The 18,339-nt window shown below is 38.0% G+C and overlaps 1 protein-coding gene across 1 annotated transcript in view; it reads right to left on the reverse strand.

Moving 5' to 3' along the window:
- Window positions 1–789: 789 nt before the first annotated feature.
- Window positions 790–18,339, reverse strand: part of LOC140195115 (protein NOXP20-like) — a 38,977-nt gene continuing 21,427 nt past the window's right edge. The window contains exons 7-14 of the mRNA XM_072252875.1: window positions 14,088–14,240; window positions 8,625–8,748; window positions 7,943–8,022; window positions 5,003–5,158; window positions 3,532–3,671; window positions 3,024–3,096; window positions 2,481–2,534; window positions 790–1,497 (exon numbers count right to left, since the gene is read on the reverse strand). Coding sequence (XP_072108976.1) covers window positions 1,396–1,497; window positions 2,481–2,534; window positions 3,024–3,096; window positions 3,532–3,671; window positions 5,003–5,158; window positions 7,943–8,022; window positions 8,625–8,748; window positions 14,088–14,240 — 882 coding nt within the window. The 3' untranslated portion in view covers window positions 790–1,395. The remainder of the gene's footprint in view (window positions 1,498–2,480; window positions 2,535–3,023; window positions 3,097–3,531; window positions 3,672–5,002; window positions 5,159–7,942; window positions 8,023–8,624; window positions 8,749–14,087; window positions 14,241–18,339) is intronic.

The following is an 18,339-nucleotide window of genomic DNA, read 5'->3' on the forward strand; positions in this document are numbered from 1 at the left end:
AATTATTGAAAAGTGACTTCTGCATAAGCCTGGAGATATTTTCCTTTCACAGCTCCAAAATGAAGCCAAAGGCATTGCTCTTCCTGCTGAAGGGCAGAAGTTTTGTTTGATTCTGTTACACCACCTTAATATTTGAGCACATGGAATTCCAGCTATCATTAATACCTTTGAACGAACAGATCAAAATCAGGGGTACCTGAACTTACCTTGTGGATATTTCTATCACTTGTGTCAAACACCAGTCAAACTCAAAATAATACTCATGAAATTAGAAAAAAAGGTCAGTTATTTTACACACTTATATGACAAGGTAAAAAAACAGAAGTTTATTTACATATTGTTAAACTATAGGCCTAATGAACATGATTTGTTTTGTTATTGTTAAATTGAAAAATCATGAAAAGTACCAGCTCTTGATCCATTTTCCTTTCATTGACTTCTCAACATAATCTAGGTAAAATTTCAAACACAAACTTGTCAGAAGTTTGATAAGATTGTAATTTTATTTCCAAGATTGAATAAGATCAAAATGGCAGGTTTAATTATGAAAATTAAAATAAAAATGACAAGGACAGGAGCAATCTACTTTCATAATTTCATTGCAAGATTGTTGTTTTTATATCAGTGATGCCACTCTCCCACTGAAATCAGTGATATTGGGACATGCCCTGTAGAAATACTGTGCTTAAAATATATCAATAAAAATGTTCTAATTCCTATTTGCACAAACCTTTAATAAAATATTTTAATTACAAAACATACTACAATAAAACTAAATTTCCTACAAGGTTATGAAGTATTTGTGAATTTATTGTAATATTACCCATGACATTGTTGTATTCTTGTCTTGGTCAAAACATTACTCAACAATATTAAATATTAAATCAGTGTGCTGAAGTAAATGGAATATCAATAAAATACACTAGCGTTTGGTACTTCTGACTTGTTGAGAAAAGTGCAGTTGGTGCTGTGAGTGTCAGCCTATTTTTGTATTAATTGCACAATTTAAATATTACTATTTGTAGTTTGGAAAAGATGGTTAAAATACAATTTGAAGTTAAATATATTTTCAAAACACTCTAAAAGTAATGCAGAAGTTGCACCACTTGGAGGTATAAAACATTAATCAGAAAATCTGATTCATGCATTGTAATGATTATTGCTTTTAAAAGATACAACACAAACACTGCTTTACTGTTCCCTCAGTATAAACAACTAAATCAATTAGTGTTTTCAACTAGTCTTCAATAATTTGCCAGTATTTTTTCTATAGTATTAGTGTAATTTCCCTTTAAAATATTATTAGTTTTCTGTCAACTTTGCTTTAAGCTATTTGAACATTTGAAACTTAGTCTACTGTCACTGAATGGAAAGGAGATTCCACAATTTTCCATCTTATTTGGCTTCTTTGGTGATACTGGATTGTATATGGCAAATCTGAAGAATTGGAAGCAGTAATTGAAATGCACTTTGGATGTAAGTGGCACTGTTCGAGCCCTGAAAAGAAAAACCCGAAGTATTAGTTCCTTACGTTATTTTTGCACATAAATAAATGCAAACATTTCTTAGTACTTTTAGGTGTACTTTGTGTACTAGCATACAGTGGATCAAATTGCTTATAGTCAAAAACTTGAGACAACTGGCTTAGTGAACAGCAAACTCTGGGTATATCATGTGGTTAGAATATTTATTCAGGATTTAAAATATAATAATAAAGGATATGGATTTATTTCTAACTGAAACTAAAGATCATATGCTTTATTGATAGTGGTTCTACGTCATGTGGAATGAGCTAAATAAACCAAGTACAGTAAATGCTAAGTAAAATTAAAGTGCAACACTGCAAAAGGTAGAAATCTGAAACAGATAAAATCCTTTACAGAGACGCATTACACGAGAAAGTAAGACTGTAATAAATTGTATGTTGAACAGCATTTGTGGTATTGAAGAAAGAGAAATGTGAATGCAGGCCTTCTACCACATAAATACTGCTACCATCCAACTCTACTGCCTGAGTTTGCTTGAGCCAAAACCTGTTTCAGTTAAATACTCGGAAGGCTAAAGCTAGAACACTACAGCACAGAAACAGGCCCTTCATCCATCTAGTCCATGCTGAACTATTATTCTGCCAAATTTTCCAAAGTGTTGAAATTGAACTTGCACCCACCATCTCTGCTGGCTACACGTCCCACACTCTCACCACCCTGAGTGAAGAAATCCCCCCTCATGTTCCCTTAAACATTTCACATTTTACTCTTAACCCATGACCTCTAGTTCTAGGCTCACCCAACCACAGTGGGAAAAGCCTGCTTGCATTTATCCTATCTACACCCCTCAATCTCATAACTCTGAAAGTTAAACAACACAATTGGGTATTTAAATGTCATTGGAGTGCAAAATAAATCCGGATTATGCAACATAAAACAACAACAACTGGAGAACGTTGAGGGGGTTTTTTAAAAATAAAATATAGAAGTTACCTCCAGCAAAATGGTGTTTATTTGTGGATTTAGCACCTCTGCTTTCAGTTTAGCCTGTGTACAAAAACACAAAAGCAATGTAAACAAAGCCTCCTTAATTTACACTACCTAACTCTTCAAATTCAGGAGAAGTAACTCAAAGATTTATGGATATATTCTATTACAATTTTAACGTTAGTTTGAAATGTTCTATTGTGTATTTAAAGATGATACCTCTTGGCTTAATTACAATGTAAAGCATATATTTGCAAAAGAATGTTTGCATTTGTAAAATAATCATTATTAATATACATAAAAACAATTTTCAGAATTGGTCAGTGGAGTTTTATCTGTGTTACGTTGTCTAACAAATGCAGCAACTCCTACTCTTCAGAACTTCAAATTTTGATGCTTCAATTAAAGATCCATTTGTGAGTACAATGACTTTCTTGTGGACTGGGACATCATTATTAAAGGCCACTGATGACTTAAAAGTGCATTCAGGCAGTTCTAAAAAGAAAATTACAACAAATTTTTAACTATGTGGAAATTATAGTAACTTACCCCTGCTTGAGTTAAACAGAGAACAAATTTCTGGGAAAGAAAGGACACATCCTTACACATAGCAATGGTTAACCTGAAGCAATGAAAGAAAAAAATATAAAATGTGACTTATAAAGCAAACAGAATGATCATATTTCCTTGATGAAAGACTCGTATTAAACACTAACATGCAATCATGGAAAAGCTATGCTAGAGTTTACTAGATGTTCAAAGGAAGCTATGTTAAAACATTATGAAATTTTGATAACATTTTTTCTTCTAGTTGTAGATAACAATCTGACATTAATTATTACATAGAGTTTTGTGGAAATTTGTGATAGGAATTTGACTTATCATGCTGTTTCTATATTATGCAGACTTAGACTAGCGCAACTGAACAAAATGACTGAAATTAGTCATTTTTTGTTTGTTAATTTTAGCAAATAAACACATTCTCATAAATGGCTTATGGAAACAACCTACTTTTGATTAAAATTATTCCAAACAATGATTAATGATTATGTCTTACTCAGTCAGGATTTTAGCCTGATCCAGTGCTGATTTCTCGATATCCTGTCCGTGGAGGATCAATTCAGCCACCTTATGGAGTTGTTCAATGCAACGTGCTGTTACTTCGGCCAAACTCTCAATGGATGACATCAAGACATCCTGTGTTTAATAAATGGTTAATTTTAGAAATAAAAAATCTCTACAATTTTTGCATACCTCTATATTCTGAGATTGCTTTCCAAAAGCACCAGCCGCTTTAACTTATTTTGCCAATGAGAGCTGACATGTGAAATGTCTACTAAGGTTTCAGTGTCATGCCCAATTATACCGTTTTATCAATGTTCTTTCAGGCACTTCCATTAAAAGCTGTAAAGTTAAGAGCCTGAGTTGTTCCTTTCCTTAACTTAAGTGCAACATTTGTTTTTACTGCTATTCTTTCTGATATTGGCTATCAGAGCAGAATTGAAAAAGCAGGAACTTCTCAGTTTGCTTGGTGGACAATCAAGGAAGTTTTGATATATTAACTCAGACTGCACAAAGCCAAAAGCACCAATTTAAGTCCATAGTACAATTTACTGGGCAGAATTCTCAACTGCAGGTAATGTCAAGACTTGTGTTTGTCAGCATCATCAGGAAAGAGCCATTTCTGACTTATATTTGCATGCTAACACAGAAGTTGCCATTGAATTGTAATCTTCACTGAGCCAATCTACTTTCAGGTCACCATTACAGTATGATATAGGTTTTATCAGGAAAATGATAAAAATTATTATTGATAGTGCTATCAAATGGATTTGACATGGTCAACACAGGTGAATTCCAGAATTGAGGCAAGAGTGACTTCTCTGAATATCAAGACAACAGTCAACTCTGCCATAAGGTCTGGCAAAACTGAAATCTTCAAGGGAAAAGCATTAAAACAGTTGGAGTCAAAGGAAGATGATTGTGGCTGCTGGATGTCAATCACCCCAGGACAAGACATCACTGCAGGAATTCCTCAAGGCAGTATCAGATCCAGGTGCTTTATCAATAACCTGGAAACACAAAAGACTGCAGATGCTGGAATCCGTAGCAACATATAAAATGCTGAAGTAACTCAGCAGTTGTGGCAATATCTATTGAGGGTAGATTAATGGACAGTCAAGGCCCTTTATCAGTCCTGATGAAGCACCATGTGTACTGGCTTCATCAATAACAATCCTTCCACAATCAAGTCAATAGTAAGGATGGCTGCACAACATTATTTGGGACTAGTGATTTGCTATCTGACTATTATGAAATAATGATAACTCGACATTTTGTTCACCATTTGAAATCCTGATGATTCACCATCTAGTTCTGGTGATAAAAAAGAATGGGACGATACATTGGTGGAGCTTCGCAATTTAAAAGGTACTTAAAAAAACACTTGCAAAATAAGGTTTTATTTTTGATTGAGAAAAAGCATTTCAAATTAGTATTCAATTTAAGCTGTCCTTGAAAGACCTCACCTCTGTTTGTATTTTGCCTTTTTGAATTTCTTCCTGCTTTTGTTTCTCATCCTGCTTATCCTCTTTTTCATTATTTGCACTTGTACTTTTTGTTTCAGCTTCTGCTGCAAGAACAGAAATGGTCTCCTCCACCCAATCGTAAGCTTTTCTTCTTGCCTGGAAAAATGATTGCCTGCCAATTAGGACCACTGCATTTTGTAAATCTCTTTTTAAAATCTTACTTTAAGCAATTGATAATATAATTCCATAATCACAAAAGGTTAAAAGACTAATCCATTACTCTACATCTATTGAAAGTAACATGAAATGGTCAATATCTGAAATTAAAATGATCTTGTTTTGTCTAAATGAAACTATTTCAATTATACCAACTCCGCTTTGACAAAGATATTAAGAGTTTGACATACCATGTTTAGATCAAGTTAAGTAACAGGTTCAAACATGTGCTAAAGACATATTACTGATTTATCAGTGCTTTCACTGGGAAAATCAGTAGCCAAATTGTATATAGCAAGGTTCCTCAAATCGCAGTAAACTAAATGCTTCATATGGTATAATTATAATGGACATATTTTATATAAAGCTTTATATTGGCAAAAGAGAATCACTTGACTGAGTTTAGCATCAAAGGGCACTCGTAAAACTGGTTAATGAACATCAAGGTAAAAACATTACCTTCAGCCAATCAACCATTAGAAAGCTTTAACCTTGACATTCATTGACTTCAGTTTTATGAGGGCCCTCTGATGCTAAATTCAGTCAAGTGATTCTTTGATGCCAATATAAAGCATTATATAAAATATGTCCATTTTGTCCATTTGTGGTAAGTAATATTTGAGCCACAGATATGACACACATTGTTCACCTTAATGTCCAGCTACCTAAACCTGCTACTCAATGGCATTACAATTACCAGGTCCCCCATCAGCATTATTTGGGGGTCCTTTTGATCAGAAACTAAACAGGACCAGCCAGATGAACATGTCAGAGGCTGAATTTCCAGAGGAAAGTGACTCTCCTTCTGATATCCCAAAGCCTTTACACAATCTACAAGGCAAGGTTCAGAAGAAATCGATGATTACAGCTCTAAGTTCAACATCAGCAAAGCAAAACAGATTCCTTCATTGGTATCCCATCCATCACTAGCCCAGCATGGTTAGGGTGTGTTTCTGCTACAAAATCTAATGCAGCTATGCATTCAGCCTATTCCTACAGTATCTCCTAAACCCTTGCCCTTTAGCACCAGGATGGACGAGGAAAGAAACAGCTCTGTGTTTACACTTCCACTCTTGTCAGACAACGTTTTAAATTAGAAATATATTGCTTTCTTCATTACTGCTAGGCCCTCAAACTTGAAAATCCCTACCAAATACAAATATAGGAGCTTCTTCAGTAAAAACAAATAGTCATAGTCATACTTTATTGATCCTGGGGGAAATTGGTTTTCGTTACAGTTGCACCATAAATAATTAAATAGTAATAATAAAACCATAAATAGTTAAATAGTAATATGTAGATTATGCCAGGAAATAAGTCCAGGACCAGCCTATTGGCTCAGGGTGTCTGACCCTCCAAGGGAGGAGTTGTAAGGTTTGATGGCCACGGGCAGGAATAACTTCCTATGACGCTCTGTGCTGCATCTCGGTGGAATGAGTCTCTGGCTGAATGTACTCCTGTGCCCACCCAGTACATTATGTAGTGGATGGGAGACATTGTCCAAGATGGCATGCAACTTAGACAGCATCCTCTTTTCAGACACCACCCTCAGAGAGTCCAGTTCCATCCCCACAACATCACTGGCCTTACGAATAAGTTTGTTGATTCTGTTGGTGTCTGCCACCCTCTGCCTGCTGCCCCAGCACACAACAGCAAACATGATAGCACTGGCCACCACAGTCTCGTAGAACATCCTCAGCATCGTCCAGCAGATGTTAAAGGACCTCAGTCTCCTCAGGAAATAGAGACGGCTCTGACCCTTCTTGTAGACAGCTTCAGTGTTCTTTGACCAGTCCAGTTTATTGTCAATTCGTATCCCCAGGTATTTGTAATCCTCCACCATGTCCACACTGACCCCCTGGATGGAAACAGGGGTTGCCAGTATCTTAGCTCTCCTCAGGTCTACCACCAGCTCCTTAGTCTTTTTCACATTGAGCTGCAGATAATTTTGCTCAAACCATGTGACAAAGTTTCCTACCATAGCCCGGTACTCAGCCTCATCTCCCTTGCTGATGCATCCAACTATGGCAGAGTCATCAGAAAACTTCTGAAGATGACAAGACTCTGTGCAGTAGTTGAAGTCCAAGGTGTAAAAGGTCAAGAGAAAGGGAGACAAGACAGTCCCTTGTGGAGCCCCAGTGCTGCTGATCACTCTGTTGGACACACAGTGTTGCAAGCACGCGTGCTGTGGTCTGCCAGTCAGGTAATCAAGAATCCATGACACCAGGAAAGCATCAATGACAGCAGTTCAAAGCATGGCTCATGTTCTCAGGGAGATTTAATGCCAGCAACAACTCATCCCAAAAAATGAACAAATGTTGAGCTCTCATCGGCTAGAAAGACCTCAGAATTGTTCTTCAGAACAAGAAATCTGCCATTAGCCGGGTTAAAGAGAATCACTATAATTGCCATTGAAACGATCGGGTTTGAGAACAGTTGCTCATGAACTGTGTAGAAAGATTAGGATGGGCGTGTTGATGTTCACTCTGGGCTGAGATAGGATCAGGTTCATGCCACGTGGATGTTCCTCCCCTCACGAATGGGGTGCAGCCTTCAACGAACTGAAGGCATAAAATAAAAAGGCTATGGAGAGCAAACACAAAGGCAAGTACGTACTTGCATAGTAATATATATGAACAATCTTAGTGCTTACCGATGAAAATCACATCTAATTTAATTGTTGCATGTCTGCAATTTTCATTATACATAAACAAATCTATTTACCTTGTTAAGCTTGTCTGGAGTAGCAGCCACATGCAACTCAAATAGTAGTTCAGTTAGCATGTTCACAAATTCTTCATCATCTGCTTGAAACAAAGCAAAAACAGTTCGCTATTTCACACTTCACTCAGCATTACAGAAGGTGATGAGGATTTTTTCCTAAAGCACGCATGTATCAAAGGCAATAATTTAAGTATTTGCATTACTTTACAGCCTCATCGAAATAATGGAAAATTATTTTTAGATGGTGATAAATGATAGGGGGTTTATAAACAAATGACACGGAAATTGCAGTTTCTACTCAATGATTAAAGACAATGAAGTCTCGGGAAAACAGCTGGTATGAACTTCACATGTCCTAACCCAATTTAGGACATGAACCACTATAGAAATATTATGGAAAACCTCAACTATGACAATTTTCTGTGGAGATGTAACTTTGTTGAATCGTCTGTCATAAATAAATTTTAGTGTTCAACTTATATGGCAGCCATGAAACTAATTTATAGGGAGAAATTCAGCCTAAACAGGCCAAGATTCCAGAATTTCTAGAACAGCTTGATTGTTTCCCTATAAAAGTGAAATTTAGAATCGTTTAGTTACATCAAAATGTTATTGTTGATTAATTTTCTGAAGCCAATACTTTAATTATTTGAACAATTGAAATTCAGGTATATTGGCATACTTTTCTGTTCTTGATTTTCTTCTGTATTAAATTCTTTCAATAAGAACAACTCTTTAATACTAATAAGGTCTGTTTTCATGGTCTCCAATTCTTCTCCTGTGAAGGACATGAGAGCAGTTTGAACCTGGTAGAAAAACAAAGTCTATCATTAGTAATTGATTATAAGTAAAGCTGATTAGAGCATTGATTTTATGAGTTGTCATGTGTAACACTAGCAATAAAGAAATCAAAACAAGGCATATTGCAAAGTAATAGAGCAACCATGTTTTAATGGTATATTGCAAATTTTAAAAGGTTTACCAATAATATATGATTGCTCTAAATATATAGAGAATGGACAAAAAAAAAATCTCAGGTAGCAATTATAATACTGAAATTATATTTACTTCCAAATTTTCCCTCTGCTTATCCACCCAATATGACAAATACTCTTTTTCAGGTTAAACCATATCAAAAAGGACTGATAGCTATAATTTATAAATGGTTACTGAATTTGCGAAAGGTATCTAACGATAAAATTAAAGCTGCGTAGCAACTGGAATTTCAAGAGTTACTTTCAGATAATCAATGGGATAACATTTTTCATTTGGTAAATACCTCATCTATTTGTGCCCATCATTCCTTGATACAGTTCAAGGTAGTACATCAGGCGCATATGTCAAAGGATATATTAGCCTGTATTTTTCCCAATATTAATCCTATTTGTGACAGATGTAATATTGACGTGGCTACTTTAACTCATATGTTTTGGTCTTGTATCAAGATAGATAATTTTTGGAAAGATGTCTTTAAAACTTTATCAAAAGTTTTGAATTTGGACCTACAACCAAATTTATTTACAGCAATTTTTGGTATCATTCCACCGGAAGCAGGTTATGTTCCTGTTTCCGCCAACGGATGATAGCTTTTACAACTTTATTGGCTAGGAGAGATATTTTGCTTAAAGGGAAGGACTCTAATCCACCTATTGTCTTTTATTGGCTTTCCTTCATTATGTCTTCGAGAAAATAAGAAGTCGGACATTTGGTATATCCTTTAAGTTTGAAGAAACCTTGCGACCTTTTATTCAATATTTTCATATGGTTTGATTTATTGCTCTTTCAGTTACTTTCTCGAAACTTTGGATTTGATCAGAAAGTTTCTCTTTTTTCTTACTTTTACTCTCAATATGGGCTGCCCAGTCCCCTTTTTCTCTTCCTCTTTTTTTGATTATTTTTTGTTTACCGAGAATAGTGGTTTTTTTATACATATAAAATTATAAAAGTTTCTTTATCTTTTTTTCTTTTTATGAAACGATAGGGGAGAATTGATTATCTTATTTTTTATTATATACTATTAGATTAATACTATGTATGATCTTGACAATGTTTATTTTACCTTTTATATGTATTGTTATCGATATAGATATCTGAGATAATCCGCCTCTTGTTTGTATATATGTACTTTTTTAAAATTAACAAAAATATTGATAAAGAAAGAAAGAAAGAAACTATAATACAGGTTGCAGGGGATTGGTGGGGTGAGCAAAGAGCTGGAGGACAAAAAAAAGGATTAAAACAAACAACAACATTGAAAATAATGATAATTAAATCAAATGGGGTGGGTGGAACTGGTATAGATAAACAATAGTACATAAAAACAGAAATAATTCATACCGTGGCCATTGCCTGTAATGCCAACACATTCTCTAACCTTTCTCAAAGCACTGCTGTTCATCTAATAGATGGCACACACTTTACTGACAGCAAAGAGTGTAAATGTGCAAGGAGGAAAGTGGGAAGAAAGAGCCAACCAAATGAGACGCCTTGTCCTGGGTTATGTTGAACTTGAGCCTTTTGGCTGGATGCATTTAAGAGTACTCCATCTCACATTTTTCAATGGTGAAAGGCTATCAGGAAAGCACAGCCTCTGCAAAGGCTGATTCAATGCCAGCATCCAAGATATTGAACATCACAGATCTGGATGTGAATAAATTTGGTTACACAGTCTCTTGCTAGACAATCAATGCATGCCACATGGATGTTTTAATGTTATCAAGGTATGGCTGCATGATTATCTAAGAATAAAACTGAATACCCTTTAATCTTGATCATTTTAACTACTGGCCTTATGACAAAAGGAAAGTCTTAATATAGAAGGTATGTCATTATATTGTTGAACGATGAAGTAGACGTGGAGACATAAATGGCCTGCTCCTGCTTTAAATATCTGAAAAACATAGAACACATAGAAAATAGGTGCAGGAGTAGGCCATTCAGCCCTTCGAGCCTGCACCGCCATTCAGCATGATCATGGCTGATCATCCAACTCAGAACCCTGTACCAGCCTTCCCTCCATACCCCCTGATCCCTTTAGCCACAAGGGCCATATCTAACTCCCTCTTAAATATAGCCAATGAACTGGCCTCAACTGTTTCCTGTGGCAGAGAATTCCACAGATTCACCACTCTCTGTGTGAAGAAGTTTTTCCTAATCTCGATCCTAAAAGGCTTCCCCTTTATCCTCAAACTGTGACCCCTCGTTCTGGACTTCCCCAACATCAGGAACAATCTTCCTGCATCTAGCCTGTCCAATCCCTTTAGGATTTTATACGTTTCAATCAGATCCCCCCTCAATCTTCTAAATTCCAACGAGTATAAGCCTAGTTCATCCAGTCTTTCATCATATGAAAGTCCTGCCATCCCAGGAATCAATCTGGTGAACCTTCTTTGTACTCCCTCTATGGCAAGGATGTCTTTCCTCAGATTAGTGGACCAAAACTGCACACAATACTCCAGGTGTGGTCTCACCAAGGCCTTGTACAACTGCAGTAGTACCTCCCTGCTTCTGTACTCGAATCCTCTTGCTATAAATGCCAGCATACCATTCGCCTTTTTCACCGCCTGCTGTACCTGCATGCCCACTGTACCATGCAAGGTGATAATAAAGTACTCTGGCAATCTTTACCACTGGAAAACAAGGCAAAGTTTGGCTTGCGGAAGCTGGAAGACATTTCTAACAAATTTCAAATTTCCCAATGTTAAGAAACACTTAAAAATTGTTAGAATTTCTGTAAATAATATAATAATAAAAACTTTTAAATAGTTAAAAAGGGTTTAAAACACAACATTGCTTCAGGAAATAATTAAAGTATTAGAATAACATGAAATAATAACACAAGTAGAAAATAAACTTAATTTATCTGTTCCTTCCTCTAACACCATGTATACACAAACATGCACACACCTTCCAGAATCTAATCGGGTGAATAGGCAGAATAACTTGAACAATCTGTGGTACCATCCATACAGAGCAGTATCACAATCTTTTGAAGTCACTGCTTTAGTCTGATGATGGATACCTAGTTGATTTTGTAAGAAGTTCTTGGTTTGGTTTTGATGAAGAAACCTGACATTAAATGGAATAGTCCTGTACTTCAATTAATACTGGATGCTCTCACCCATTAATAACTAAAGTAGATTTTGTTTTTGTTTTGTTCTAATTGTGTTTTCTTATAAAATTGTGTATAATTTAAGTTTTCATGTGAATACTGCTTATATAATGCTATGTGTTTGTGAGGCATTGCAAGAGGTTTTCATTGAACTTGTGTATACATGTATATGCAAATGATGATGAACTTGAGTTGACCTGATTTTATGTGTGGAGAAAGATGTTCTAATTTTAATGTAAATGTATTACCGAAAGACATATCTATTACTATATACTACCTTGAGATTCATTTTCTGACAAACAACCAACGTGCAAAGGAAGACAAACAAAAAAAATGAGAACATGAGTGGTAAACAGTTCTTGAAAGTGAATCTGCAGGTGATAGAATCAGTTCAGTGTGGAGGTAAATGAAGCAATCCACGCCAGTTCAGGAGTGTGATAGTTGTAAGGTAATAACTGTTTCTGTACCCGGCGGTGTGGAACTTTTAAGTCTTCGCTAACACCTACCGATGGTAGTAGCGAGAGGAGAGCACGGCCTGGACGGTGGGGGTCTTTGATGTCAGATGCTGCTTTCTTGCGGCAGTCTTCCATGTAAATGTACTCAATGCTGGAGAAGGGTTTGCCTGTGATGGGCTGGGCTGCATTCACCACTTTCAGTAGTCTTTTCCTTTCCTGGGCATTTTTGTTTCTAACAGTTGTGATGCAACCAGTTAGGATACTCTCCTCTGTGCACCTATAGAAGTTTGTCAATGTTTTTGGTGACATGCTGAATCTACACAAACTTTTAATTAGAGACGCTGTTGTGTCTTCTGTGTGATGACACTTGTGTGCTGGTCCTGGAACAGATCCTCTGATATGTTAAAGCCAAGGAAGTTAAAGCTGCTGATGTGATACGTACACCTCTGGGAATTTTTGACACATTGGCCACTACCCAGGGCCTGGCTTCTGGAGGGCTTCGCTCCTTTGCCTCCATACTGAAGACTTGTTGTGAATCCCTGTGGCTGCACTCATCCCACAAATCTGACTGACACAGGATTCCTGAAGCGGATTCGCCTGCATAAAGTTCCGCAACAGAGGTGCACTGTTCACCGAACACATCTTCAGCTTTTAAGGGATAAGCAGATATACATGACCACTTTACTTAGGAGTTTACCTCAAAATGCGGGTCAGAGGTATCATAAATCAGCTCAGAGATTACCACTGTGCAGCAGCATGACTACTTCAAACTGGACAATAATGCCCCTCTAGTTGTCTACTAATAATGTCTCCAAAGTCGGCTTTCTACTCTTGCTATCAAAGATGATCACATTGTTCATGGAAATAAAGCATACAGTGTTTTCTGGTTATAAGAGCTGATTCACTCTTTCCAATACTTAGACATTAAGAGCAGCACTCATTACTCATCCTTTACTGCCTGAGAAAGGTGTGCTGCCTTAGTTGAACTGCTGTAGTCCATCTAGCAAAGGATTTCCAAGATTTAGATCCAGCAACAGTGAAGGAATAGCATTATATCACCAAGTTAGGATTGTGCATGACGTGGAAGGCAGTGATGTTCCCTTAAACCTGTTGGCTTCGTCTTTCTCAGTGCTAGAGGTCAGGGAGGCTCTATAGAGCAGCTTAGACAAGTTATTACAATGCATTTTGCAGATGGTGCAGACTGCAATCATTCTGTGCTGCTATTGCATGGAATGAATGTTTTTGAGTTGATGATGGCATGCCAAATCTATGGGGTGTTAAACTTACTGAATGCTCACAATGCTCTGGTTTCTATAATTGTTCTATGATCCAACTCAAGGGAATCTAAGATAACAACCTTCATTAAATAATCATGTCATTTACATTTCCTGTCAAGTCACAATTGAACCTTGCAAGGTGTGTGACCTTTAAGATCTCCAATTTCTTGTATGTGTTGATTATAATAAGATTATACTAACACCAGCAACTTGAATTTCAATGGAAACCTAACTCATTCAAATACAAAAAGAGAAAGTCAATTAAATTTCCTCAAGTATGAAGTGCTTAAGACAGTACTTACTTTTATTTCACTTTCATTGGATAAAATTTCCAAAGCTTCTAAATGAGAAAGACCTTGGAAGTCATCAAACAACATCCCAAAGTGAACTGTCTTCTCTACAGCAATCTGGCAAGAAAGTCGTTGTTTTTCTTTTTCTTTTGCTTCTCTTAACATCTAAACAATGAAATTATATGTGTTAGCTGCTCATGGACATGACACTAGTACACACTTTTACCTCACTACCAGTGGTGGACCAAAATTCAAACATATCCCGAGTATTTATTTTTTAAAGTCCTTATGAAAATTGCAATACTGAATTGTCACTGTCATGCTACTTATATCATGCGATGAAAATCTTGATGAATAGTAGTCATTAAATGTGAATGAATGAACCTTATTATCATCAGGCAGTTTCCACCCTTCTGTTAGGAAATATTCCTTGATAATTCTCAAACCACTACACTTTCAGTTATCCCCTTCTCCCAACAATGAAACACTAAGCATTCGTCAGGTGGGAAATGATGAATTTTAAAATCAGAAGTAAACAGGCAAAGAAATCTGGTTACTTCACAAAACTAAAACCATGAATGCAATTTGAAAAATCGAATACCATTTGAAAACAGCAAGTCACGTCAGGAGGGAGTCATTCTTTGAAGTAGTAAGTGAGAGCACAACATTGTTGCAGAGTGGGGGCCATTTGAAAACTGTAAGACTCGCTGGGAGTGAGTTTTATTTGAGCCAATTAAAAGAAGTGAGGTGCAAGTAGAGTGGCAATTGTCAGGAATGTTCCGGTATGAAGGAAGGACAAGGATTGAGTGGATGTCAAGGAGGAAAAGGAAAAGTATGCAAACCTTAGCAAGTTAGAATCAGACACAGCCCTTGAGTATAAAGAAGCTAGAAAAGAACTCAAGAAGGAAAAGGAAAACCAGGAGGGGCCATGAAAAGTCATTGGCAAGTAGGATTAAAGAGAATCCCAAGGCATTCTATACATACATCATGAGAAGTGGAAAACCAGGCAGAGATTAGGACCAGTCATGGATAAAGGAGGGGAGGGGGGGACATTTGCTTGGATGTGGATAATGTGGATGAGGTCCTTAAATGAGTACTTTACATCAGTATTTACCAAGAAGGACATGGAGGATAGGGAGATCAGTGCTGAGCTAGAGCACTGACAGAGCATTTCAAAGTCAAGGAGAACGTAGTGTTGGGTCTCCCAAAGAGCTTTAAGGCGAATAAGTCCTTAGGGACTGATGGGATATCACCAAGATTATTGAGAGAAGCTAATGAAGAGATTGCTGGGGCCTTGACCAATACCTTTGTGTCCTCTCTTGCTACAGACGAGGTCCCTGATGACTGGTGAGTAGCTAATGTTGTTCTGTTATTTAAGAAGGGAACCAGAGATAATCCTGGAAACTGTAGACCAGTGAGTCTCCCATCAGTGGTAGGATAGTTACTGGAGAGAACTCTTAGAGATAGGATTTACGAGCATTTGGAAAGCCATAGCCTAGTTGGAGAGAGCCAGCATGGCTTTGTATGGGGAAAGTTGTGTCTTACTAACTTGATTTGAGTTTTTTTTGGTCGTGGCTGATTGATGAAAGGGAGCTGTGGATGATATCTCCATGGATTTTAGTAAGGCATTTGACAACATCCCTCATGGGAGGCTCATCCAGAAGATGCATGGGATTAATGGCAAGTTGGCCATCTGGATTCAGAACTGGCTTACCATAGAAGACAGAGGGTAGTGGTTGAAGGAACTTATTTTAGCCGGAGGTTCGTTATTAGTGGTGTTCCGCAGGAATCTGCAGTAGGACCTCTGCAGTTTGGGATACAATGAATGACCTGGATGACATGTAGATGGGTGGGTTAGTAAGCCTGCACTTGATACAAGGGTTGGTAGAGTTGTTGATAGCATAGATGGCTGGCAAAGAATACAGCGTGATACAGATCAATTGCAGATATGGTTATAGAAATGGCAGACGGAGTTTAACCCAGCCAAATGTGAAATGTTGCACCTTGGTAGGCCAAACTTAGACACAGCACACTGTTAGGGCAAGATCCTGAACAGTGTTGAGGAGCAGAGGGAACTTGGGGTTCAAGTTCATAGCTCCTCGAAAGTGGCTGCACAGATTGATAAGGTGGTTAAGGAGGCTTATGGCATGCTTGCCTTTATTATTTGAGGCAGAGTCCGAATGTCAGGAGGTTGTGTGACAGTTTTATAAATCTCTAGTTAGTCCACATCTAGAGAATTGCATACAGATCTGGTCACCCCAATATAGGAAGGTTGTCCCAGCTTTGGAGAGGGTGCAGAGGTTTACCAGGATGCTGCCTGGATTTAGAGGGCATGTACCATAATGAGAGGTTGATTGTTTCCCATGGAGCAGCAGAGGCTGAGGGGAGATCGGATGGGGGCTGAGGGGAGATCGGTCGGGGGCTGAGGGGAGATCTGACGGGGGCTGGGGGGAGATCCGACGGGGGCTGGGGGGAGATCCGACGGGGGCTGGGGGGAGATCCGACGGGGGCTGGGGGGAGATCCGACGGGGGCTGGGGGGAGATCCGACGGGGGCTGGGGGGAGATCTGACGGAGGCTGAGGGGAGATCTGACAGAGGCTGAGGGGAGATCTGACAGAGGTTTATGAGGCAGAGGCCGAGGAGAGATCCGACAGGGGCTGGGGGGAGATCTGACAGGGGCTGGGAGGAGATCTGACAGAGGTTTATGAGGCAGAGATGAAGTAATAAGACAGCATCTTTTCTTGGGATTGAAATGTCTAAAACCAGAGGTCATGTATTTAAGCTGCGAGGGGGTAATTTCAAAGGAGATGTGTGGGGCAAGTTATTTTTTAAAATACAAAGCAGTGGATGCTGGAAAGGCACTGCCTCGGGCAGTAGTAGAGGCAGATACATTAGAGACTCTTAAGAGACGTTTCGGTAAGCGCATGAATGTGAGGAAAATTGAACATTGTATAGGAAGAGGGATTAGACGAGTTGGCTATTTGATTACTAATTTATTTGATTTGGCAATAACATTGTGGGACAAAAGGGCCTGTTCCTGTTTGTACTGTTCTATGTTCTTCATTCTAATTTAACAAAGGATTTGAGTTAAAATTTTTTGATTTCTCTCCAATCAACTATCATGAACAACAGCAAACTCTACAGACACACACAAAATGCTGGAGGAACTTAGCAGGCCAGGTAGCATTTACTGAAAAGAGCAAATAGCTGACATTTCAGCCTGAGACCCTTCACCAGTCCTGAAGAAGGGTCTGGGCCTGAAACATTGACTGCAGTCTTTTCCATAGATGCTGCCTGGCCTGCTGAGTTCCTCCAGTATTTTGTGTGTGTTGTTTGGGTTTCCAGCATCAGCAGATTTTTCATCTCTTTACTCTACTGACATGAATTTTTTAGATATATACTCAGTGGCCTCTTTATTAAGTATCTCCTGATAACACTCTTCTGCAAACCACTGTTTGCAATAATGTGTGGGGTATTTGAGTTACTGTTGCCATCCTGTCAGCCTGAACTAGTCTGGCCATTCTCCTCCAACCTCTCTCATTATCACGTAATCTTGCCCTGAGAACAGCTGCTCACTGGATGTTCTTGTTTCTCACACCACTCTCTGTAAACACTAGGGACTGTTGTGCATGAAAATCCCAGGAGATCAGCAGATTCTGAGGCACTCAAACCACCCTGTTTTGTACCAACAATTATTCCACAGTCAAAGTCACTTAGGTCACATTCAGTCCCATTCTAATGTTAACAATATGTTATAATGTTAACAACAATAGAACCTCTTGACCATGTCTGCATGTCAGGAAGCAAGAGTGAGAGCCATTACTATTACAAAGGAAAATGTGCTAGGCAAACTGAAAGGTCTTAAGGTGGATAAGTCACCTGGACCAGATGGACTACATCCCAGAGTCCTGAGACAGGTTGCTGAAGAGCTAATAGATGCATTGGTCATGATCTTTCAAGAATCACTTGATTCCTGGAGGACTGAAAAATTGCAAATATCACTCCACTCTTTAAGAAGGGAGGAAGGCAAAAGAAAGGAAATTACAGGCCAGTTAGCTTAACCTCAGTGGTTGAGTAAGTGTTGGGGTTTATTATTAAGGATGAGGTTTCGAGTTACTTGGTGAATAATGATAAAATCAGTCAAAGTCAGCATGGTTTCTGTAAAGAGAAATCTTGCCTGACAAACCTGTTATGAGTTTTTCGAGGAAGTGACAAGCAGGATGGACAAAGGAGAGGCAGGGGATGTCATTTACTTGGATTTTCA

This window comes from Mobula birostris, chromosome 3, assembly GCF_030028105.1.
Source record: "Mobula birostris isolate sMobBir1 chromosome 3, sMobBir1.hap1, whole genome shotgun sequence".
Taxonomy (NCBI): Eukaryota; Metazoa; Chordata; class Chondrichthyes; order Myliobatiformes; family Myliobatidae; genus Mobula; species Mobula birostris.